At 33.2% G+C, this 22,326-nt stretch overlaps 1 protein-coding gene across 1 annotated transcript in view; it reads left to right on the forward strand.

The window, feature by feature from the left end:
• The window catches only part of LOC125657205 (zinc finger protein 423-like), a 42,111-nt gene that overhangs the window by 10,113 nt on the left and 9,672 nt on the right, over positions 1–22,326 (forward strand). Inside the window, exons 4-5 of the mRNA XM_056148164.1 lie at positions 13,031–13,278; positions 21,793–21,932. Coding sequence (XP_056004139.1) covers positions 13,031–13,278; positions 21,793–21,932 — 388 coding nt within the window. The remainder of the gene's footprint in view (positions 1–13,030; positions 13,279–21,792; positions 21,933–22,326) is intronic.

Genomic DNA, 22,326 nt, shown 5'->3' on the forward strand with positions numbered 1-22,326 from the left:
TTACAAATCATGCTCATTTCATACGAGTAATATATATTTACTATTCCAAGGATTTTACCTTCCGTGTCTTTATTAACTGTAATGATAGTCATTTCCTCATGAATGTGATGCAGATGTGAAACATTGATAGATATCGTATGTCTATTTCAACAGCTGAAATTCTGACAGAAAGAAAGTAGAATGGAAATATATAAAAAAAAATAAATAAATAAATAAATAAATGTTGTTTTTGAAAATACATGAGGGTATGAACTGCAACACATCACACCAGGCACCACACACTTCATGAGATATGCTGGCGTAGAACATCACAGTTCATGCCTACCTTCATGTATCTTCTGGGTTCAAAAATGAGAATTTATTTCCTTTAAAAATGATATGAAATATGACTTCTAGACATTAAATGATATATGGTTATTATAGTCTACAGTATATAGTATGGTTATTATAGTCAACAGTATATAGTATGGTTATTTTAGTCAACAGTATATAGTATGGTTATTTTAGTCAACAGTATATAGTATGGTTATTATAGTCAACAGTATATAGTATGGTTATTTTAGTCAACAGTATATAGTATGGACGACTGTTAACTTATAATCTAGACATTAAATGATATATGGTTATTTTAGTCAACAGTATATAGTATGGACGACTGGTAACTTATATTGGGTTCTTGACATTTTGTATATTATGCCTTATAGTAAGCGCACCCATACTCAGAGAAAATTTGTGAGTGGGATTATTTATTGGAAATTTAAGACTTATATAATTAAGTATAAAGTTCTGAAAGCTACATAGAAAAGGTTAGGGTTTCATGCTGACAGTTTTATGATAGGCGAGGGAACTTGCAAAAATATACCCCCACATAGTGCAAATAGAGAGAAAAAAATCATGTAGTAAGCAATTCTAAAGAAAATTTAAATTTATTTTTCTTTAGAAAGATTTAGATTACAAGTATAATGATAACAAGACCAAGGTCATTTTATAAAGGTCAAGGTCACTCAGAATATATATCTTACATGTATGTAAAAGAAAAGTCTTTTTTTTTCTAACAATTTTTTAACAGCTAGGTATTGATCATATATCACATAAATAAGTAATAGGGAAATGGTTTTCAGACAAAGGTCACTCAGGGTCATTTTATAAAGGTCAAGGTCACTCTGAACTTATATCTTATATGAAAACCATCATTATAATGATATTCCAACAGCTATTGATAACAATATTGTATTAATTTTATGGTCTATTCTGAGGAATGAAAAAGGAAATTAGATTTACATATCAGGCCTAAATTGAAGTAGAGTGACTATATACATGTAGTATTAGATTTGCATAATGATAAGGTGAAGCTTGCATCATTGTGACCTAATGAAATGGTAGAGATTGGCTCAATATACATGTATCATTGAAGCTCCTTCTTATGCCTCCCTTTTAGGCCATATTGTTTTGGGTCTATCCAAAACTTTAACCATGTTTAAAAACTTTTGAACTATATACAAGACTTTATATTTGGTTAACTAGAAGGTCAATTTAAGGTACTAATTGTATAGATCAAGGACAAAATTCTTATATAAGCATAGTAAGTAATTTTTATAGGAAAACTAGCAGAAGCACTAGCATTAACAAAAACAAGCATTCCTAGCATTGAAATCAACATTTACTATCATACTCAGCATTACTACTATTCAAAATCAACATTACTGACATTCAAAATCAACATACTAACAATCAAAGTCAGCATTACTAACATTCAACATCAACATTACTAACATTCAACATCAACATTACTAACATTCAACATTACTAACATTCAAAATCAAAACATTACTAACATTCAACATCAAAATTACTAACATTCAAAATCAATATTACTAACATTCAACGTTACTAACATTCAACATTGCTAACATTCAACATCAACATTACTAACATTTAAAATCAACATTACTAACATTCAAAATCAACATAATTTAAACATTTACAATCAGCATTCCTATCATTCCAATTGATGCTAGTTTTGTATTATTGCATTGTACAAATTGGATTAATCAACAATTTTTAAGATAATTTAACTACATGTATATATGTGTACATACATTTAAAAAATAGAAAACGGTATAGTGATATTGTATATAGATAGCTACAGATGTTGTTTATTTTTCTGTGACTTTGTAAATGTATAAGGTAAGAAAAAGGTGTTATAAATAAATTTGTTTATTTCGACATTATAAAAACATGCAGTGATGCTGGCATTTTTAAACAGCAAACTAACATTGAAACACAACAAGGTAAGCATTACTAGCATTCATGATCAGCAAGTATAGCATATATAAGATCAGTATTCATAGAGCCTGCTTTGTGCGTACATGCATGCATTGCATATAATGTATGCAAGTTTACTCTTTAATTTCGAGGTTTCATTCTGACATCAAACTAGTGAGAACAACTTTCAAATATTAATCTAATAATCAGCTCAAACTGTTTACAACAATATATGATTTGCTTATGATTGACAGTTTTAAAACAATCTTTCAATCGCATCATAAAATAATTTTGAAAAGATCTATTTATTTTTGAAAATTTTCATGTTTTTTATTCCCTGATTTAAAACCATTGTTCCTAGTAGCTAAACCAACACAGTATCGACCATAAAATTTATGTTTTAAGAGAGGCAGGATTTGATTAACCAGGTGAAACGTGAGTTTTGTGCTGTGCTCTAGACAAGCTCAGCAGGGTACCAGTTCATATCTTGGTGAATGAGATAAAACCTCCCTAGTTCCCTGCACATACCTCCAGCTAGTCTGATAATTATGACCAACTTTAAAAAGAGCAGACCAGCAGGGATCCCTACAACAATTGACAATACCTTTCCTAATGCACACCACCTTCCCAAGGTTGTCATGGTTACTGGCATTACAAAAGTAGCTAGGTTTGTATGTGGGCCCAGCAGGATTCAGCTGTAATAATCAGCTGTGTTGGAGATTTGTCACATTATCAATAAGGATAGGTGACATTGTAGATATATGTGGTGTGGAAAGTCACCCATACCTGTTCAATATCTGATCAACAGAACAGGAGGAAGACCAAAAAAATTGAATGGAACTAAGATGTCCCAAATCTGAATATCAGCTATTTCATGGAAAATCAAAGATTATTTCTCATTTGATTTGATAGGAATATTTCAATTTTTACAATTATACTAACAATGTTTTATGTTCATTTGATAAATATAAATACATGCACATGTATTTATCAATAGTGTGTATTGCCATTTAATACCTGTATAAATAAGATATCTCTATAAATGTACAGGGTGTGCCTGTATCCTACTAGATAAGATATCTCTATAAATGTACAGGGTGTACCTATATCCTACTATATAAAATGTCTTTATAAATGTACAGGGTGTGTCTGTATCCTACTAAATAAGATATCTATAAATGTACAGGGTGTGTCTGTATCCTACTAAATAAGATATCTCAATAAATGTACAGGGTGTGCCTGTATCCTACTAAATAAGATATCTCTATAAATGTACAGGGTGTGTCTTATCCTACTAAATAAGATATCTCTATAAATGTACAGGGTGTGTCTTATCCTACTAAATAAAATATCTCTATAAATGTACAAGGTGTACCTGTATCCTACTAAATAAGATATCTCTATAAATGTACAGGGTGTGCCTGTATCCTACTAAATAAGATATCTCTATAAATGTACAGGGTGTGTCTTATCCTACTAAATAAAATATCTCTATAAATGTACAGGGTGTGTCTTATCCTACTAAATAAGATATCTCTATAAATGTACAGGGTTTGCCTGTATCTAAACTAAATAAGATATTTCTATAAATGTACAGGGTGTGTCTGTATCCTACTAAATAAGATATCTCTATAAATGTACAGGGTTTGCCTGTATCTAAACTAAATAAGATATCTCTATGAATGTACAGGGTGTACCTGTGTATCTAACTTCCAGTTTGAGGTGTTGTAGGAATTTTTATTCAAATATGAAAATATCAGTGAAGAGGAAAATGTGTTTACCTATCAGGTGAATCTGTATACTATGACCAGGTGAATAGAGACTGCATGATCTGTTGACTGGGTAGTCCCCGGGGATTCCCTGTGTCTGAATCAATATCCACACTAGGTGTTCTGTGTTGGTTATACAAGCTAGGATACATGTAGTATAATGCACTCCAAGTATGACAACCATAGTGGTGGGTAGATACTAAGAGGCTCTAAACCCAGTCAGGGCATACCCCAAGACAGCCCCAAAACCTTAATATCAAGGTCACCTGTGCGTGCTAGCTGCTCTCAGTTTTTTTCAAATTAGGAGACAAAATAAATTTTACTATATTGCGAAACCCTTGAAATTTTACTTTTCTACAAAAACATGGGGGGGGGGGTGTTGATGTCTTTTTTAAAAAAAGAAATACAACAAACATGTGTCACAATCTAGATACAGATTAACAATACTTATGTTAATGTGTAATCACTACCCAATGTTACAGTATCGATCTGTGAAAGTCTACATTGTGATCCTGTTGAATTGTAAAATAACAAACTTTTCATGTGTAAGCAAGGGCCAGCAAATATTCTATTGCATTTTGGGTTTTGGCATTTACCATTAAGCCACTCAAAGGTTTCAACCCCTCACTGGCATAGATTTAAATTTACATAGGGAATACTGCTGTGTCCGATTTATCATAGTTTTCATTTAGAGATGAGAACTTATAATGAATTATTTAAGATTGTATTTTGTTAAGCTTGTTGTGACAGATTTATTAATCTTAATTAACTAATTTTCATGAACATTCTAATGATTTGTTCATCATTTAGGCATGTTTTTAAAATCATTCATTCACATCAAAATAACCTCACAAAGTTATGTGAAAATAAAATCCCCACAAATTATATAAAAAATCAATATAACCACTCTGAAAGTCGAAATTTCTGATAAATGTAGAGGTCATTGAGCAAGTTAAACAACTCAGGAGTGAACAGTTTTATATTGTTGGCTATAACAACTCCATTTGGCACCCCTCTGTCCTTGTCCATCAGGATGCTTCATACTCTTTGCATTAACATTTCGTATTACATTTTTTTAATCCCATGCAACCAGTGGGCTGTATTACACACACACACACACACTAACCCCCAAAAAATGACAGTTGTGCTTTTGGTTCAGAATTGAAGTGTTTTTCCCAAGAATTCAGACACAACTTCGTTTAATCAAATGGTATACATGTAGATTCAGAATTCTGAGTTTCCCATTATTTGTGATATTTAGACTTAATAAATATTTAATTTTCATATACATTTTATTTCCAGAAAGCAGTAACTGCATGCAGGCTTGAACAAACTTTAAATCTATGACATAGATTTATCTTTGCAAAACCATTTCATGATATATATATTTTAATCCCATGCATCATTTTTCACTCACATAGAGAAAAGGGACCAAACAAGCTGTAGTTGTGGTACGCCGCATACTTAATGCGGAACCTCTGTAAGCTTAGGTTATATCCAATAGAACCATGACTTACTTATAATGCGAAAGAACAGTCACTACCTTTGTTAGTATGTCTCAGCTTCATATGAGGCCAGGATGCAGATTCAAACCCTGAACCTCTACAAAGCTAACACTCAAACCACAAGGCTACAGTGTTTTAACTAAACTTGATCAAAGTGTAGAAATTGCGTCACTTTTAATGTCATGTACTCCCAGGGCCCCAAGAAACAATAGGAAAGGATTTTTATCATATGAACGCTGACTTCCCACTTTGCACCTAATCTTGCCTCTGGTATTTCCAGGGCTCCTTGTTTCCCTACATTCTATAACTGTGCATTATCTTCACATTTTTAATGCATGTAGTCCGTCAATTTGGTATGTTAGTGAAGGTACAACACAACAAAGAATATTATGATGGGGGAAAATGGGTAAGATATGTATATAAATCTCATGGCATTGGGAATTTTCAAAGTTACATATCTATGTTATTGGGCAAAAAATGTTTCCAGTTTTATATGTGAACTCATTTAATATATTTTACCTTGGGACTCAAATGCATGGTCAAACTGTATAGATTGCTAGCCTAATGCTTTAAGGACAAAGGTCACATCATCACAAGTTTTCAAATGGAAGTAGATCAATGTAAAAATAAAATATTTCTCCTTTTAAAATGTATCACTGGTCTAGTTAGCTGAGTGGATTAAAGAATCTAAAGATTGGGATGTTCATTTGAGTACTATACAAGAGTTTTATTTGTAGAAAAATAATTTTTAAGACTGAAATTGAAATTTTTGGCACCATTGAGGCAAACTTTTAAAAAATTTCCAACTCAACAACTTTATTACACACTAGCATTTAACCAGGGTTTGTACTGAAATATGGTGACAATTAAGTCAGAAAATGTGTAAAAAAAAAAAAAAAAAAAAAATCTGAGAGCTGCTTAAAGAGGGCAGCAGGGCCACCCCCCCCCCCCCCCCCCCCCCCGGACCTTCAAAATGGAGGGGGCAGAAGTATGTTGGTGTTCTTTTTCCTTCTCAGAGGTTCTATGACCTCACACTCTGTAAGGAACATACCCCACTATTTATCACTGAATTTGATTTGAAATGATTTCCTTCTGGTTCATTGCCTTAGACTTTACATATTGGAATAGAGAGTGTTTAACAGGCTATCTGTTGATGGGTTCTTTAGGGATTGCATGTTTACAAAATTCACTTATATACATAATATCTTTCCAAAATCATCTATAATAAATGTAATAAAAGTAAATGATAAGAAATATGTATTTTTTACTGATTATGTGTTTACATGTACAAGCACAAACTTTTGATGGTCGCTTTAGCCATACAAGCTCTGTGACCTTGACACCCCATACTCACTTTTTCACATTTTAAAATATGCCTTATTACTCTGTTTCTAAATTGGAAACGAATAAATTTACATGTCAAATCCTGAATCCACCACTGTACCTTGTTAACATAATCAATGAAAGGTGACCTTGATTTTGGGTCACTTGATACAAAAAAAATCAATGCATGGGTACTAATTTAATATCTTTTAATTGGCTTAGTTTAGTTTTTAACAAGGACAAAAATAAAATTTCTTTAAAAAATATTATAAGGGACTTGTAGATGAATTGAAATATATTGTCCCTCATATAACTCTTTACATGCATTATCAAATTTTCCCCAGTATTTTGGACTTAAGGACCATTCAACTTAATTAGTAGAGTATCATCCGGGAGTCACAAAAAAATATGGGGCGAGTGGGAGGGTTTTATTTTTATGCCCCCGAGATCGAAGATCGGGGGGGGCATATTGTTTTTGTCCTGTCTGTCATTTTGTAATTCTGTCATTCTGTCTGAAACTTTAACCTTGCTAATAACTTTTGAACAGTAAGGGATAGAGCTTTGATATTTCACATGAGTATTCCTTGTGACAAGACCTTTCCGTGGGTACCAACATTTTTGACCCCATGACCTTGACCTTGGAATTTGACCTACTTTTTGAAAACTTTAACCTTGCTAATAACTTTTGAACAGTAAGAGATAGAGCTTTGATATTTCACATGAGTATTCCTTGTGACAAGACCTTTCCGTGGGTACCAACATTTTTTACCCTTGACCTTGGAATTTGACCTACTTTTTGAAAACTTTAACCTTGCTAATACCTTTTGAACAGTAAGTGATAGAGCTTTGGTATTTCACATGAGTATTCCTTGTTACAAGATCTTTCCGTTGGTATTGAACCTTTTGACCTTGACATTTGACCTACTTTAAATTTTTTCTTTACATTGGTCATAACTTCTAAATGGTAAATATTAGAGCTTTCATATTGTACATGAGCATTTCTTTTGACAAGATCTTTCTACTAGCTGGCACCAAGATATTTGCCCTTGTGACCTTGGCCATCTTCGGAATTGGCCATTATCGGGGGCATTTGTGTTTCACAAACACATCTTGTTTGATTTTTATTTCCCTAGAAAAATAATTGATGACAAAAGGCATCACACAAAGTGTTAATCAAGTTAACATTCAAAGAATCCTTGGTAGAAGATATAAAACCAACATTCTGTGACTTTAATCATTCACTCAAGTCACTCCACATGGGAATCAAGTTTGTTTGAAATCGTCATTTTTGCGAAAATAAAAAAAAAACTGGGGTGGGCTAGTGATGAAACGATTGTCGCCGATGATCGATTGTCGGTCGTTCAGAGACCTACGATGCTACTAATCGATTACAAAATAAAAGTCGCCGACATCGTTGATCAAATAAAATCCGGAAATCACTTCAACTTTGTTCAAATTTTATTTTCTGTGTGTCAAACCCGATTAAAAACAAGCAGGCGGGAGATATGAAGGACGCTAACAACAATGACATTCAACAGTCAAATAAAGGAGCCTATCTCTGATTTCTTTGATACATTTAGATTATAGATAAATTCCATTACTTGATATATCGGAATTCTGATTTATATACCAATGAATAAATGAAACAAAGAAGAATTCAAATGTTGTTTCCATACAATTAATGATTCTGTTATATCTAATTTGAGGGGAAAACACTTAAATGCCAATTCCGATTATAATCGATTATTAATCGATTACATGTGTCCGATTATTGCCGATAATCGATTGTGGTTTTAGGTCCGATTGCCCATCACTAGGGCGGGCCCTTTTTTGAGGGGCAGGTGGGGATGATAACCTATCAATTAATTTTAATTGGCCTAATTGAGAAGTCATATGGGAATAAATTACCTTCCATATGGTAAATTGTGTTCATTCTACTTTTTAAAAAAAAAAATTAAAAACCATAATTCAATTTTTCATTTTCATCATTTTTTTAAAAAAACCGTTTGTAACAAGTGCTGTTAAATGTTTAATTCGCAAAACTATTATAATACCGTGAATTTATACCCAAATAACAAGATCATAGTACATGTTTCATGCTAGATTAGACATTTTTAGACTTATTTTTATAGATTCCATAACAGTTACCATACTTAACACTCAGAACTAATTTTAATTATTTATGATAATTAATGAAAGAGATATGCAAAAGAGAAACATAAGTTCCAATGGATAGAGAAAAGATTATAGGCTACGTCACATGGCCATTCAAGCATGAGTATTAATTTCAACCAAAAAATTGAGTCTGTAATTTATTCATGACAATTTATATATCTTTAATCCACTGTGTTAATTTGGTGAATATCCCTAATGTTATATTTATACGTGAAAAATTGTGATGACATGTGTTAAGAATGTTCTAACATTTTTGCAGTTGCCATGGGGACAAAAAAATTTGAATTCATAGTGACTATATATCCATGATCGTCCCTTGTGGATAAGGTTGGGCAAAGAAACACTATAAACATTATCATAGTGCAATCATTATAAATCTTCTTGCTCTAAAGCAGACAAACTGGCTATGAATATATATATATATTGGAACTAAACCTCTACCAAATTAGAGGGAAAGTTCTTACACAGTTGAAAATGGTCACCACAGGGTGCAGGGGTCATTGAATGGAAAAATTGTGAATATTTTCCAGATTATAAATCAAATATGAACTGGAGAGGTAGACAAGGTTTTTGAGTCCAATCACCAATAACGACATTCTAATGACCATCAATTTTTGGACAGAATACCTATAATCACTGATGTGTTACTGGTCAGGCTTCCTGATTTAACCTATACACATGTATATCTTTCACTTTATGGTAATATATTTTGGAATGCTCTAGTTCCTCAGATATGATGCTGTTTTATGAAGTGCATGGGTTTTTCCCCTGAGTTTTATTGATATAGTGATCTCAGGATGACTGATATGATATATACTAATTGGTAGTATATATAATTAAATTAAAAGATTTTGTCCAAGATTTTAATATGAATTAAGAGATTTAGGTCAAGGTATATCTACAAATTAATGAAATCTAAAGTGTTGACATAAAAAGAGGATTAAACTAGTTATCAATGTCAGTTGAATAAATCTTGCATTGTTACTGCAGTGCACAGGTTGAGAGATTTGTGTAGACATAGAGAGACCTTGTGGATTAATTTACTGAAGATAATGTATGTCTCTCACTAGAACCTGCATTTCATATGAAATTGTTAATTAAATGAAACTTAGGATGACACAAATTCTTATATTGATTTTAACTTTGCATTTGATAAACGTCACAGAGTGATTTGCGACACAGTATCTGTGCTTTTGAGTTGAAAAATTATTTTGATATGGAAATGAAGACCTTTGTTAACATTCCAAGTGATCGACGGATCAAATTAATGGAACAGAAAGTTTGGTGACAAAATGGTGATCACTGAATTAATTTTCACTTGCTATAAGTACTGTGATCTATCTATTGTGATGCACGTTTCTAATTGTGTTACTTAGAAGGACAGTCTCTCTCTCTAGTGATTGATGGGGACTAGCAGGCTTTCCCCAGGGATTCAGATTCCAGAAAATCAATAGATGTTCTCCAGTCCTGTCCCTAGAGCCATAAAGGCATTGGAGGTGAAATTTTACTGATGGGATTTCTTTGTTATGTTAGATTAATGTGGGATTTCACCACTCCAAAGCAGTTCCCAGTTGGTTTCTGTATCCAAGCAAGCTTACAAATATGGATTGAGGCCCAATTTAGGGAGAGATTGGGGAAACTTTTCAGATTTAATATGCTTTCATAAAAGGAAATTCTGAATCTTTAGAAGAGTTAATCTGACCTTGGGTGTGTGAAATAGAAGTGCCTGATTCTGAATTAAAGATAAGATCTCAGCACTCTTCGGCTCCCAGCATGCTACTCTGATCACTGTGCCAACACAAACAACCTGAATTCCCCTGTACCTGCTGTGCATCATTACTGGCTCAGCATGGTGTCCCCCATAGTAAAAATTCAATTGTCAAACCTGGCAGCATTTTTTTTTTCTTATTTTGTGGTGAACACTGAGCAGCAGGCTAGAAGATCTCTGTTTTCTGTACATTTGTTAGAAATAATAAGCTGCTTGAGTTAAATGTCCTGTGTAGTCATTTTTTTTATGTTGAAATTTTATTCTTGTAATTCTGTGTGCACTCCTAAACTTTCACTTTGTAAATCTTTTTAAGAAAGTTTTTTTTTTTTTTTTTTTGTATGGATTGTCAGGTCACTGAAGTCTCAAGTGTAAAGGGAGACAACTCTTACTGGATTCAACAGTGACAGAGTTAGTTCCCTTAATATACTCAATCTGCACATTCAAGATAATTTTTACATTTATCCTGTTGTGTACCCCTGCTGCTAAATAACTTTCATTTCTGAACTCCTGCAATTTGAACAAAATACATCTAACGAATCTCTGGAGAAGCCAAACAGGATCTGGTAATTTCTAGAAACTATTTCATATTTCTCAGGAGACCTCTTGCAATAATTATGGCCAGTGCTGCCTACCTTGCTTGCAGTTCAATCAAGAATTGATATGTCCCCATGGGCACTCTCCTTTCTCTTCATCAACAAACTGAGTATTATATTTTACCCTAAAGAATAAACTTGATTTAGCTGTCTGGCTGTTTCAGCTGTACAGAGTCACAGATTAATACAATAGTTGACCCCTTTCTGAAGCTCAAGCAAATTAGGTTAATAAAGTCATATGGACACCTTAAAATCACATGTTGTAAAGGAGGTGAAATTTCGTTTTTATACACGAACTTCGTTCCTCATATATTCTTATGTTAATTGAATACTAGTTGGAGACTATTATTTACATGTGCTAAAGAGAGCTATAAATGTTCAGCTTTGTTTTTCTCTGGTTGAATTTACAGTTATTCATTATACATATGAAGGGGATTGAGTGTCATGATTATCAAATCCATTTTAATCCTTTTAAAATACAGTGCTCCCACAATATATTGAACCCCCAACCCCCTCCCATTATAATGCTGCCAATTAACCCCCATTTTAATGCCAACCCCTCATAAATTAATGCCACTGATTTTCAAATACAATTGGTAAAACTTAATATAGGGTTTCCCCTTGATAAAAATGCCAATTACCTAACACCCATCACACCCAACACCTGTACTTCCAAAGTAGGCAGTGCAGTGAAGTGTGAGGGACCCCACAGGGTATTCAGGTGATCAGGTTAATTACAAATAATTGCTGAATAAATCTCTGGATTATCTAATGTTTATTCAGAATGTAGCCCAAATAAATTATGTAACTGAATTTCTTTTGACTGCTTGGTGAATTGTCAGTAATGGTGAATTCATCATGTTATCAACCCTCTTTATATTGTCCAAATTGGTCTTGCACAAAAGTTGGCAATAATCTAGGGAACACTGTACCTTTTTTCTAGAGAGAAAAGTATGGGGTGTATCTTTAAAATTGTTACTTCTTGGTTAATAAACATTTGAGGTATATCCAATTTTAAAATTACAATGTAGGATGTATTTGATATATGAAACAAAGAATTCACACCTTTGGAAATTTTTCATATTAATAATTAATGATCATAGTAATATACATGTAAAGATTGTATGGTTTTAATTTCATAATGGACAGCATTTTGAAATTAAAACCAGGTATGATATTATCTGTTACTTCCATAAGTGCACATGATAAAAATGTCAGATGCAAATGCATATTTAATAATTAAAAGCATAAATAATTCCCTCTTGATTTAAACCATCATGCAATATGCACTGGGAGTGAAGTGGAAAGTTAGCAACAACACATCAATTTATAATAATACTTCTTGTGAAAATACAGTCAACACTGACTAATCCAACATGCACTAGAAATCACATTTTTTGTCTGAATACACAGTGTATAAGAATAAACGGTGTAAAAAACGATGAAAATATGAATTGAGAATGAAAATAAGGATCGAAATGCCAAGTGAAACAGATTGCACAGGTGTCAGATTATACAGTTTTCACTGTATATTTCTCGAGTTTATTTTTCAGATTGTAATAAGAATGGTTGTAAAATATGTGATATACGCTTGAACATGTCGTCCATTTAAGTGAGCTATCTATTTTGTAGGCAGTGAGAGTGAAACACAGTGGACCATAGACAATTTAGCAGTGAATATAGGACAACCTGAGTCCCCTTCCTCTGATGACTCAGGGGACGAAGGACCTTCTCTTGAAATGCCCCTGTCCCCGGGGCTGGAGAATCTGACTCCAGAGGATGTACCTGGAGTGGTAGGAGTATCCCAGACAAATCCCTATGGCTGCCACTTCTGTGATAGAGCTTTCACCCGACTGAGCTACTTAAAGATTCATGAACAGGTTAGAAATAAAACAATTCCTTCTGCAACTGAGATTATATGAAAGGTTCATGACACCTAAAAGATCATGAAAAGGTTAGACATAAAACAAATCCTTTCCCGACTGAGATTATGAAAGGTTCGTGACCTATAAAACGAAACCTTCCCCAACCGAGCAGTCAAAAGAGTCTCTAATAATTTATAAATAAATCAAATCTTTTCTCAGAATGTGACGCCTATAGATTCATGAACAAGTCAGTTGTAAAATTAGAGTCTACAGATCTTGAGATCGTCCAGCTTGGATTTCTCGAAAAAGTCTCAAACTTGAGTTTCAGTTCTCATTTACTGTAAATGTATTACATTTGGCTGTGTATTCTATTTAGCGCCTTTGGCGGAACGCAGCTTCCACTAAATCAAGTACATCGTTAAATGTCATCCGTAAATCTAGATGTTTAAAGTAATTCAGGAATGCGCTAAATCAAATCTACGCTAACTTGTTGAAAAAACGATTTCCGCCAAATATCGTACATGCCAAATATAATACGTTTACAGTATTTGAGCTGTCAAAATTTGAGTAAAATCTCAGACCTTAAGTCCAAGTTTTGACTTAAGTTTATTTCGAGAAATCCAGACGTCTTTTTATTAAAATGACTGACTGGTAAGACAGAGAGAAGGTCCATCTGTTAGAAATGTGTTCAATTTAATTTTTCTGATGTAGGTACATCTTCACAAGTCAAGGGTTATTGATTCGTAACCTCGCACTAACCCTTGACATCAGTCACCATTCAAAACATGGGTTAGGGAGAGAGGGGGATGCAATAAGCTAAAATCAAATCATCCAATGAGATTCCGTGTTTAAGATGCAAGTTTGGTAAAAGCAAAAACAGAAAGTAAACAATGGTCTTCGTACGGTACTTTTCTCAACATCATGAACATTGCGTGTCGATTTTATGTGTGAATAATTCACATTTTCATCCTTTAAATGATGTAACTATTTATTAATCTATTTCAATTCTAAATAACTTGTTCAATTTGTTGAAACACAATCGACAAACATATTTGGACAATCCATCGTTTTCATGCGGCTCGTATTTTAAAACTTTGTCTATAATTGACAAGGTTTCATTAAGGAAAAAAAATTTGAAAGTCAATTGACGGTCACAAATTCTACATGTTGCCAATGCTGTGCCATGCGTGTTTAGTTTTGTTTTCAATCAATTATGAAAGCCGTTATTCGATTGGCTCCATGCTACAAGCTGCAAACCAATCATATGCTCCGTCTCTAGCCCATGTTTTGAATGACGACTGATGTCAAGGGTTAGTGCAAGGTAACGAATCAATAACCCTTGACTTGTGAAGATGCTGTAGGTCTAGTTTCATATACACACAACTGGAAGCATATTGTTCACAAGACATCTTTTAAGCATGTACAATTAGACATCTTCACTGGACACATTAGCTTAAGGTTTATAGGGCCCTTGCTTTGCGCTTGTGAGGTATAGCCTCCCAGGTTCAATTTTCAATCCCAGCACCGCTTCAAACCCAAGTTGTTTAAGTTGGGTATTGATGGTACCTTCAGCGCCTCATCAAATCCGAAACTTACTCTATGATCTGGAAGGTCAATATCAAGTTATGTGACTTATAAAGGTCGAGGTCAAATATTTAGGTCAAAATTTTCACATGCAATTCAAATTGAACATAATAAGTGGCTTAGTGTTTACATGTTTTGTTTCATAAGAGACCAATATACTGCAAACCAGAAATACAGAAGAGGTTTTAGCTCCTAGAGTGATCTGCCCCTGATACAGAAGAGGTTTTAGCTGCTAGAGTGATCTGCCCCTGATACACATTTTGTAGTATTTATTTTTGTTATAAATTCCTATTACTCATTTGTTGTCAAAAGGTGTTACCAACCAGGAATCAGTAATGACAACAGAGAATATTAGTTTGTTACAGTGAGTCTGAATCTTATTGGATGCTATTACACTTCTTTTACCTTCTACTTTCTAGAATATAAATTTTAAATATTTTTTTTTTCTTTCAAAAAAACCAGCATGGATACACTTCTTCAGTTTGGATATTGTATCATATTTCATTGTTACAATATGATATGTCAGGCATGCATTTTCATGCCCCCGAGATCGAAGATCGGGGGGCATATTGTTTTTGTCCTGCCTGTCATTTTGTAATTCTGTCATTCTGTCTGAAACTTTAACCTTGCTAATAACTTTTGAACAGTAAGTGATAGAGCTTTGATATTTCACATGAGTATTCCTTGTGACAAGACCTTTTCGTGGGTACTAACATTTTTTACCCTTTGACCTTGACCCTGGAGTTTGACCTACTTTTTGAAAACTTTAACCTTTCTAATAACTTTTGAACAGTAAGAGATAGAGCTTTGATATTTCACATGAGTATTCCTTGTTACAAGATCTTTCTGTTGGTATTGAACCTTTTGACCTTGACATTTGACCTACTTTATTTTTATTTTTTTTACATTGGTCATAACTTCTAAATGGTAAATATTAGAGCTTTCATATTGTACATAGCATTTTTTTTGACAAGATCTTTCTACTGGTACCAAGATATTTGCCCTTGTGACCTTGGCCATCTTCGGAATTGGCCATTATCGGGGGCATTTGTGTTTCACAAACACATCTTGTTTTTACAAATTAGCAAAATTGCTTTGAAAGATATTTGTAATAAATACAAAAATTATAATGCTTCATTCGTTTTGATAGAGAAAAAATTACTTAAGATAAAACTATATTTACAGTAGAGACAAAGTAATACACACCACCATTAATGAATATCACATGCTTTGAACAGAGAGTAGCTGGGCTGGCTATTTTTCCCTTGAGATGCAAAATCAATTTACAGACCAAACCCCAGAAGTAAATATCCAGAATTAGATGCTACATAATCAATTATCTTGGGGAAACAGTCTCTCTCTATCAGGGGCAAGCTATTTACTCCTCACATTATAGCGTGTAGTGAATTCAACTTAGCAGCAAGTCAATGCTGTCATTTTCAGATTACACTTTTTAAAAACAATTAAAATATCTTCATTTAGTCTGTTGAAACTATGTATTATGTACTGAACAAAGAAAAGAAAGGTATAGTCGGTTTAGTTTGCTGTTCTTTATCAAATATTTTACAATTACAAACATTTTGTAATTATCACAAGGTACTAGTGTTTTACAGTATGAGTCACAAAGGGATCAATCTATAAATCCATAAATAAAAGTGTAATGATGCTTTAAACTACCCTTGGGTATGATTTGAAGTTCACAAATCAGTATTGTGGGATGACCACCTCCTGCATTCAGTACTCCAACACATCTATGTTGCATAGGTTTTAGCTGGTTTCGCACTCTCTGAGCATTAATTCTTCTCCCTAAAGCATTTTGAGTCATGTTTACCGGAGTTAAAATCTGTTTACCGGAGTTAAAATCTGTTTACCGGAGTTAAAATCTGTTTCACATATGTACATGTAGCAAGTGAATTTGATGGTCTTCTTTAAGGATCGTAACTCTTGGTATGCCACTATGGGGATGATCATTAGAAAACATCCCCAGAGAAAGTTTATTGTTGTCTGGGTAGTTTCCACATTCTGTCCTACTGCAGTTTGGGACATGCCTGCTTGGAGCATCCCTATGGAATGCTCACGCTGGTCTTTGGACAGTCATAGCATTTTGAAATTTCAGGAAAAAATCGGAAATGATCTGATTTTTTTAAAGGATTAATGATAGACGTTTTGTAAACAAAAAATGTACAAATTTGCTTGGTTAAGATTTCTTGTGCAGGAACTAATACCCATTGTACTCACTACTTGGTGCTTATAATAGCCACGCTTGAATTATTATATTTTTATCACAGTAAGCTGTAGCTAAGGTATGTTATATACATGTATGACATTTGATCTTTCAAACTTTTATTAGCCGAGTTGCGTAGCAAGTCTCGGCTTTTAAATTGGCGAAGGATGGGCGTCCAGTCGGGCGGGCGGCGTCCACAATTAGCTTGTCCGGTCTCTAACTTTCATACTTTTTGGTGCATCTTTGTGAGACTTACATAACATGATCCGACCCTCTTCACGTCTTTTTGACCAGTAAAGTAAAAATTGTTTCCGTACCTGATTCTCAATTTATATTTTTGAAAAAATTGAGAATTGGATATTTTTACAATTGTGTACCAAAATGCCCATTTTTTTCTAAAATAATTAATGTTTTTGTACCAACAATTTATATTATATGAAATCAGATTGATATTCTCTGTATTATAAGCACTAGTTGTATAACAGGGATGATTCTGGGCAATTCTCAAGTCTATGCCAATATAGTAAAATACATTGGATTATAGAGCAGAACATAGGATATCTACCCAATTTAGAGATTATTGCAATATTAGTACTTCTTTTACCGTCACCCAGAGATGTTTACAAAACTCAATATTCAGGTTTTCTACTTCCCAATTTTTAAAGATATCATATAAATCTCTGTCTTTTTCCAGCATGCATGCTGAAAGTATTCCCCATATCTCACAGCCATACAAGGCAATAGGTTTTACCATATGCATGCATGGTCAAAAAGATGTAAAAGTGTTTTAAATGGTGGATCTATAGATTTGATATCTTTATAAAGTTTGAATAAGGCCTTAAATCTGTATGGTCCGAATTAGAATTTTTTTTTCCATCTCGTAAAAACGCTATTAAATCATCGCACGTATGTAGTTATGAGACTGTACGACATATGATACATTATTTCACCTGTTTTAACCCCAAATAATTTGATTTTAAATCGATGTTTACAAATAACCGCGTCACTCTGCCATTTCAAGTGAGTCAGGTGACCAGTTCAAACTTTCAGATCATCGGTGGTCTTATCTGTGTAAAGCTGTGTATTTTGTTATAACAGTACCGTACCATAAGATTAATAGAAATAAAAATATCAAATACCTCTTAATAATTCGTTGTTTTACGCTCTTTCAGCCTTAAAACTAGACAGTTGCGTATGAGTAAATACATCATGTTGGGATTCCCCTGACGCGCGTGGGTCTATTCATAGACGTCTATTCTGCGATGATTTATATATGTAGCCACTATATTTACTTTCTAAATAATATTCGCACTGTTTTCTTTTACATGCAGATGTTTTCAAGCATGTAATTAAGGGAAAGTTAATAACTTTATAAAGTAATTAATCTGCTTTAAAGTAATAATGTACAAAAATAATACATGACCATCGGGTCATACAGCTTTAAGAGCTTTATTGTATAGATCAGATTTTGCTTCCTTGAATGAACCACAGGAGGATAATATTTCTCCTAGATATTTATATTTGTTAGCACATTCAATACATAGTGATGTAGAGCAGGAAGGCCTCAACCAAAATTGTAAATTTCATGATTCCTGGGGTAGAGGTTCTGACTCCAGGGCAGCCGAGGCCAAACTTGGTATATTTAGTGTATGTGTACATTTAATTAATACATGTATCTTCTTTAATGTTATTGATACTAAATTGAAACTGTTAAAATAGATATTTATAGAAAGAATAGGTTGTCCTTTACCAAAATTATGAATTTCATGATCCCATGGGTAAGGGTTTTGGTATCAGGGTGGGGCCAAAATGATTACACTGATTAGTGATTGTCTTTATCATTTGAAAGTCTTCTGTAAGTTTGCTGATTCGGTATAAAAACTAAATGCATATTTAGGAAAAGAAGAAAAAGATACACCAAAATTGTGAATTTCACAACCCCGGGGTTTTGATTTTAGGATGGGTCCAAATTAGTCATATTGTGTTAATGTTACATACACATGTATAATATCACTGTCTTTTATCAGAACATGCTCTTTGGGGGCATTAAAGGACATAACGCATGTTTCCAAAGTATGCAAAATTATAATATATAATATGCATTTTGTCTTTCTTAAGCTTATAGTAATTAATTCTAATAGTTAGTTTATCGAAATATTGCGATAATTAGCCACGATACAAATTTAAATCTAAGCCCCTATTTCAAAAAGTCTCGTTAATTAGTACATGTAGTCATGTAGTACGGTGACGTCACATGTGCCATTCATCGATCATAATTATATTTACAAGCTGTTAGCATGATAATTGTTTTTTCGTCAATTAAATCTGATGTCCTAAATATGAAATGGCCAACAGATGTTTCAAACCTGAGGGCGCATATGACCTCACACATAATGGCACGTAAAATATCAAAGTGAAAATGCATATCACAAGATTTGAATTTCATCACTTTCATCAAACTTGAAAACTATATGCAAAATGTTTCATTAAAAACACATTCGAAACACATAGTTTTAGGCATGTAAAGAATTAATTTTGCTGAAAAAATGAAAAAGTTTAGAAACCTGCATTATGTCCTTTAAAGTTTAAGAATATATCTTGTTTTATACTGTTGCAGGATATAAGAATTTAGCCTAGATTTACAGAACAGGATTTTTGTTTCTAGATTTCATAGCCCTTGGGAGCAGTGATAGTATTTACTAATTAATACTCAGGTGACTGATAGGGCATGTTGGCCTCTTGTTCACAAATTTTATTAAGATCTGGTTGACTATTGTAGTACAAGTCAGAGTGCTATGTTTTAGATATAGTTGAACCCTTCTAATCCAGCACTCTACAATCGTTTCACTGTGAATTCTGAAGTTTTAGATATAGTTGAACCCGTCTAATCCAACACTCTACAATCGTTTCACTGTGAATTCTGAATCTTTTCTCTCCCAGTTATCTTATTTCCATGTCCTTTACACTGTGTAATCCAACATCCTGTCTAATCTGACACAAGTCAGAGCTAGTGCTATGTTTTAGATATAGTTGAACTCGTCTAATCCAACACTCTACAATCGTTTCACTGTGAATTCTGAATCTTTTCTCTCCCAGTTATCTTATTTCCATGTTCTTTACACTGTGTAATCCAACATCCTGTCTAATCCGACATAATAGTGATCTCCATGCAAATGTCGGATTAGACGGGTTTCACTGTACTGCCAGTTTGATAATTTATATCAGTATGTATAGATGTGTGCCAGTTGTTAATAAATAATCTTGGTCATATATAGCAAACAAATGATAAAAACATTTGTCTTCTGATCATGGTAATTTGATGAAGTGACAATGTCAGGTTGAACATACCTTTGAGATATTTACAAATTGTAATGACGGCCATTTCCTCGTGAATGCAGTGCAGTTGTAAACAATGCATGTTCATTATGGATCTTGATAAATATAGTACATTTATTTTAATGATTTGGAATTCCGACAATAATAAAATTGGTAAAAATAATGAATTTAATTTTTTAAAAATACATGAGCTAGGGTATGAACTGCAACACTTCACACTGGCATGCTAAGATGAAGTGTCACAGTTCATACCCTCATGTATTTTCAAAAATGAACTTTATTTTTTAAATAAATGTACTGGTGGTGTTGATCATGAGTGTAGCATGATGCCTTCTCAAAGAGAAAAGGAAATAGAACCATTGCAAGTATTAGTTTACTCATGCAGAAGTTAAAGTTTGCTGTACTTAAGTATACACCTCATATAAATGTACATACAAAAACTTTGTTACCCGTAAAAGGACGGCATGTAGTTTACTATGGGATGTCTTAGAAAACAATAAGTCGCCATGGAAATGTCAGGATTGTCTGTTGATCTTTGTAAATTAAGTGCTTGCAAAGTAGAGTTTGATAATGACATTTGAAAGATAATGTACAATTTTAAGACTTCCTCACGTTATAAACACAAGAAAACTGTTGTTCACAACAGCCATATTTGAAAATTATATAATGACAGGTAACATATATGTTGATGTATATCGATGTGATATTGCCAGAGTGGATAATGACATCTCTTCATGCAGTAAGAGACAACCTTTTAACATATTAACAAATAGATGCTATATTAAGTGCTGTAGAATTGACAAAATATGAAATGAAAATGATTGAAGTTTTGTAATGAAATCTCTGTAGAACTGTAGTAATAGCTATAGTATTATAAGTAATATTGGTAATCAATTTTTTTCCTTTCATTGAAAGATAAGTCTCACATCCCTGCAGACAACAGAAATTCCATTGTCAAGAAAATATAAGTACCTGTACTCATTATGAGGAATCATAAAAAAAAATATTTTAAAATGTTGTGTTGATCGATATCAAAACGGATGTGATGTAGAATGGATTCCAAGTTACGTCTAACTTTTCCATTCAGTTTGGTTGGTTGGAAAAGAACAAAGTTTTTTATAGAATTCTAAGACATATACACAGGTAAAATTACAACATATGTTTAATAGGTTTGGATTTTCATATCTGGATCATATGATAAATGTATGTTTGAAATCATACTGTAACCTTGAGTGCTACTTTCAAAACATGTTTAACATATGTTGCAAATTTTACCAGTGCACACATATACATATAAACCCAATTTGGATACTTAGCACTGTGATCTTCATAAAAAGTGTTGTTCTGCAAAATAGTCCTTCTATTTGGTTCTATTTTTACCTCAGATACACAGCGATCAGTTGCCGTTTAAGTGTTTGGTGTGCAGCAGAAGATTCCGTCACAAACGCAGCAGAGACCGCCATGTCAAACTCCACACAGGCGAGAAAAAGTACAAATGTTCCCAGTGTCAAGCTGCTTTTGTCAGGTATCAAGTCAATCTTAGAAATCAGGCACATGTATATAGAGAGAATTCAAACCATAAAATTCTAATAAGGATGTGTGGAACTGTCCCTCAAAAATGTGAATATATATTGGGGTCTGGGACTAAAGTTATAAACTAAAAGAAATAAACAGATCAACAACACATCATGAGAATACATAAGTATATTTAGTTGACTTGTTACAAGCTTGGAGCGAATGTGTCATCAGTCTAAATGACCACCCCACAGTCAAAACTAGTCAACATAATAAATTAATTGGAATGTACATTGTATACTTGTGCATTCTCACAATGTGTAGGTGATTTTTTAATTTCTCAAAGTTTAACCAAATTCACATTCCCTTTTAATTTGACATCAGAATTGAAATATTTTATGGTA

Source organism: Ostrea edulis, chromosome 1 (assembly GCF_947568905.1).
Source record: "Ostrea edulis chromosome 1, xbOstEdul1.1, whole genome shotgun sequence".
Lineage (NCBI taxonomy): Eukaryota > Metazoa > Mollusca > Bivalvia > Ostreida > Ostreidae > Ostrea > Ostrea edulis.